This window comes from Malus domestica, chromosome 01 (assembly GCF_042453785.1).
Source record: "Malus domestica chromosome 01, GDT2T_hap1".
Taxonomy (NCBI): domain Eukaryota; kingdom Viridiplantae; phylum Streptophyta; class Magnoliopsida; order Rosales; family Rosaceae; genus Malus; species Malus domestica.
The window spans coordinates 29,795,906-29,799,538 of record NC_091661.1 but is presented as its reverse complement, the minus strand read 5'-3'; the positions used below and the strand labels follow the sequence as shown (position 1 = coordinate 29,799,538).

Below are 3,633 nucleotides of genomic sequence, written 5' to 3'. Positions count from 1 at the left end.
TGAGTGGTCATTCCCAAAAGTCTAATAGCATATTATATGTGTTTATTTACTCAAGTTCCGAAATGTATCACACGACGCTCATTTGATCCCATGAATGTCGAAAACAATTCAAATACACTCCAAAAAGAAAAAGCTATGTACTTTTAACACCCAGTAAGCTTTGATCTTTTGAGTATTCATTCTTAGTGGTCTAGTAGCATATAGATGTGTTTTTTGCTTAAATTCCAAAATGTCCCAAATGCCTACTCATTTGATCCCATGAATGTCGAATATTGTCTAAATATGCTCCAATAAGTTTCAATACGTAATGATTGTGATTATACCTTGTCTTCTGTCTTCGTAGTGAAATAAAACTCACAGGTCCTAAAAGACTCATCCCCTTGGGACTTCAAATTAAAGACTGGTTCGGTCGTATCCTTTGCTCATTTAATTGTCATGATATTAGTTTCTTTTGCTTTTTATTCAGTATAACAGAGCCACTAATTTCCAAATATTCAATATGGCTTACAATGAGATGCCACTTGAAAGGATTTATTAATGAATAAAAAATTAATTGAATGACTCTTAAGGCAAAAGGAGAAACTCTTAAGAAATGGTTGATGAACACATGATAAGATCGTAGGGCCCAAGTGCCTAGAGGGGCTGGAGTACTAGCGGCAGGCCATCGGAAGGCCTTAGAGAGAGCATAATAGAAGGGGAGTGGCAATAAGTGGGAGAGATGGTAAAAGAAAACCTAGTTAGAATTAGGGTTAGAACTATCTTATACTCCAAGAACGTCAAGTTTCTACCAATGCACATTCTACCTCCAAACCCAAAGGGCAAGTACCCCATCTTGTACTTGCACCGACCGTGGATGTCGTCCTTGAACCTCTCCGGCTTGAACTCGTTGACGTCCTCGCCCCACAGGGCCGGGTCGTGGTGCATGCCGACGATGTCAATCCACATATTGGTTCCCCTCGGAATGGACAAGTCATCGCTCACTTGAATGTCGGCTTTGGCTTGCCTCTGTGCATTTGGTGCCGAAGGGTACAGTCGGAAGACTTCATTCATCACCCATCCCATCTGCATGATTAAATTAATCACAACCAATGAGTTATCTGATCAATATTAATATACATAAACATCTACAGGCGCAAAAAAAAAAAAAAAAAAAAGGGTGCTGCTTTATTATTGTATGTGAGAGTGACATGTTAATCTCTCCCTAACCGGATGCGAATGGGAATGTCATGAGCATTGAATACCCTTCCCACGTGCCAAAAGCGTGGACTGTGGTCAAATGTATCACTCTGTTGTTTGACCGCTGACAATTTGACCAAATAGGTCTGACTTTTTTTTCTTGTCTCTTTGATTTAGGGTTTCAGAGTTGCATATTTGGACAAACCAAATCTGAAAGCCGCTTTTTTCTTTAGTTATTTAATTAACAAGTACCCACAGCTTGACGACCAAGTAATTATCTAATCAAGTTGATTAAGCAGCCATTAAGTAACTCGATTAGATAGTTAACGACCTACATGGAGACCATCATTGATTCTATATTTATAGAATGATTAAGGTTAGACTTTATCTTTATAGAAATTCTGATGCACCACATATATATAAGTTTATAATCACGCATGCATGCATGATATAAAATGATGAGACAAATGTGTGACATATAGAAAGAGAAAAAAAAAAGTTAACTTAGAATGTTTTTTTTTAAGAAAAATTAATGAAAAGTCCAAAACAAAATTAGTTTTAATGAAAAATGACAAATAAAGGTGTAGTGAATAATAACAGGAAAATGTAAAAATGTGGTTTTTGGTTAAAAGTAAACAGTACCAAAAGTGTTTCGTTAAAATTCCTATTTTTTTATTTACGCGTCGTGACAGTGTTCAGGGGGTATGTCTTTTATTGGAGAAGTGTTTTCTGTTTATGATGTCCATGTTTGAATTATGAATAAATCTTTATGTGTTACTGTACTATCTTATGGTGTTTGAATAAGCACATCTTATCGGACAAAACAAAAGGACAGAAAGAAAAAGGTTTTACCTTCTTTAGTCCAGAAAGCATGTTCACATCAATTCCTTTATCTCCGACCACTTCCCTAATCTCCTCTCTCAACTGATGTTGCCAATCCTGGTGAGTGGCCAGAAGCAACATTGTCCATGTGATTGCCAATGCAGTTGTCTCATGACCTCCAAAGAAAAATGTCTTGCACTCATCCACTAGTTCTTGTGTGGTTAAGGACTTTGTGAAGCCTCCTTGTTCACTCTGTTTAAGCAACAAGCCAAGCAGGTCGTGCTGCGGCGTCGACCCTCTGATGGATTTTCGCCTTTCGTCAATAAGTGACAAGAACAATTGGTTAATTTCTTGCCCAAGTTTTCTGGCCTCTAGGGTTTTCTTAGGGTGCAACATTTTTCCGAAAGGAACTCCCACAAAACGAACCGTTTTGAAGAGTGTCATTTGCAAGGCTCTTAGTTTTTCGAACACTGGGCGGCCACTTTGGTCGCTGATGCCAAAGCTGGTCTTGGCGATGATTTCTCCGGCGGTTGCTATGATTTCTCTCTCGACGTCGATTTCTTGAGCTCCGGAATCTATGAGAGTCACCCAGTTGTCTAGCATTTTGTTGGTGGTCTCCACCATTAAGCTCGCCATTGCCTGTACATTGATTGGACATGGCATATAATTTAGTGGGTTTGATAAAAAATGTTAAAAGCCAAGGCACTAGAAGAACAAATGTTTCACTACTTAAGGTTTTATATTCATTTTGTGGAATATAATGCTTTGCACATTTCTGGTTTGTTTATAAATTACACATAAACAAACTGAAAGTAGAAATGGGCAAAGCATTAAGTACAGTACTCTATCTAATACATTATATGTTTGATATATATATATATATATAGAGAGAGAGAGAGAGAGAGAGAGAGAGAGAGAGAGAGAGAGAGGGGTATATATACCTTCAAGTTTGTTGGGTTAAAAGCAGGAGTGATAACATGGCGGTGACGGACCCAGTCATCGCCTTCGGACATGAGTAGGCCATTACCAAACATCGGGGATCTATCGCGTCGGAACACCGCAGGCTTCCCCCAGTTCTTTGCTGTCACCTCCGTAGACAGTTTTTTCAGTAGCTCTGGATCTGCTATATACAAAAATGGCTCCGTCCCCAACCAATAAATGAACATCTTTCCTGCAAATATACACAAACACAAATCAATCATTTTATACAAACATTTATCACTTATGGACATGAATATTTGAACGTGCAAAAGTTTTCTGAGATGGTTATCAAACGGGCACTTAAACGTGTGAGTTTACTTACCGAAAGAGTGTTGCCAGCGAGTAAAAAAAGGAAAAAGAGTTGAGTGTATGTCATGGGAGATATTTGAACTTTGAACATTGATGATCTTCTTTTTCATCTCACTCAGATTTCCGAATGGAAAACTTGGAGATGGACCATCCAACCCATTTCTCTTGAGCTTCCTGTACGCAAGAACTGGAAAAACCCAGAAAGAAAATATTAATCTGCAGAAAACATACAGAAGTGCCATGACGATGGCGATGACAAAACCTAGAACAATGGTCTCCATCTCTCTCCCTCTCTCTCTCTCTCTCTCTCTCTCTCTGTATGTCTCTTAATACGTTGTTGTAGTA

The 3,633-nt window shown here is 38.5% G+C and overlaps 1 protein-coding gene across 1 annotated transcript; it reads right to left on the bottom strand.

Moving 5' to 3' along the window:
• Window positions 1–417: 417 nt before the first annotated feature.
• LOC103417863 (cytokinin hydroxylase-like) lies at window positions 418–3,633 on the bottom strand. Its single transcript, XM_008356020.4, has 4 exons — window positions 3,302–3,633; window positions 2,940–3,169; window positions 2,029–2,637; window positions 418–1,062 (listed from the first exon to the last, which is right to left on the bottom strand). Exons 1-4 carry the CDS (start codon window positions 3,567–3,569, stop codon window positions 634–636), a joined length of 1,536 nt encoding a protein of 511 aa, XP_008354242.1. The 5' UTR covers window positions 3,570–3,633; the 3' UTR covers window positions 418–633.

Bases quoted from the DNA above. Each gene is read 5' to 3' on its own strand.
- LOC103417863 (XM_008356020.4), bottom strand. From the start codon at position 3,569: ATGGAGACCATTGTTCTAGGTTTTGTCATCGCCATCGTCATGGCACTT. The intron at 3,170-3,301 runs GTAAGTAAACTC...GTATATTTGCAG, and splicing joins TCGCTGGCAACACTCTTTCG to GAAAGATGTTCATTTATTGG. The intron at 2,638-2,939 runs GTATATATACCC...ATCAATGTACAG, and splicing joins TTAACCCAACAAACTTGAAG to GCAATGGCGAGCTTAATGGT.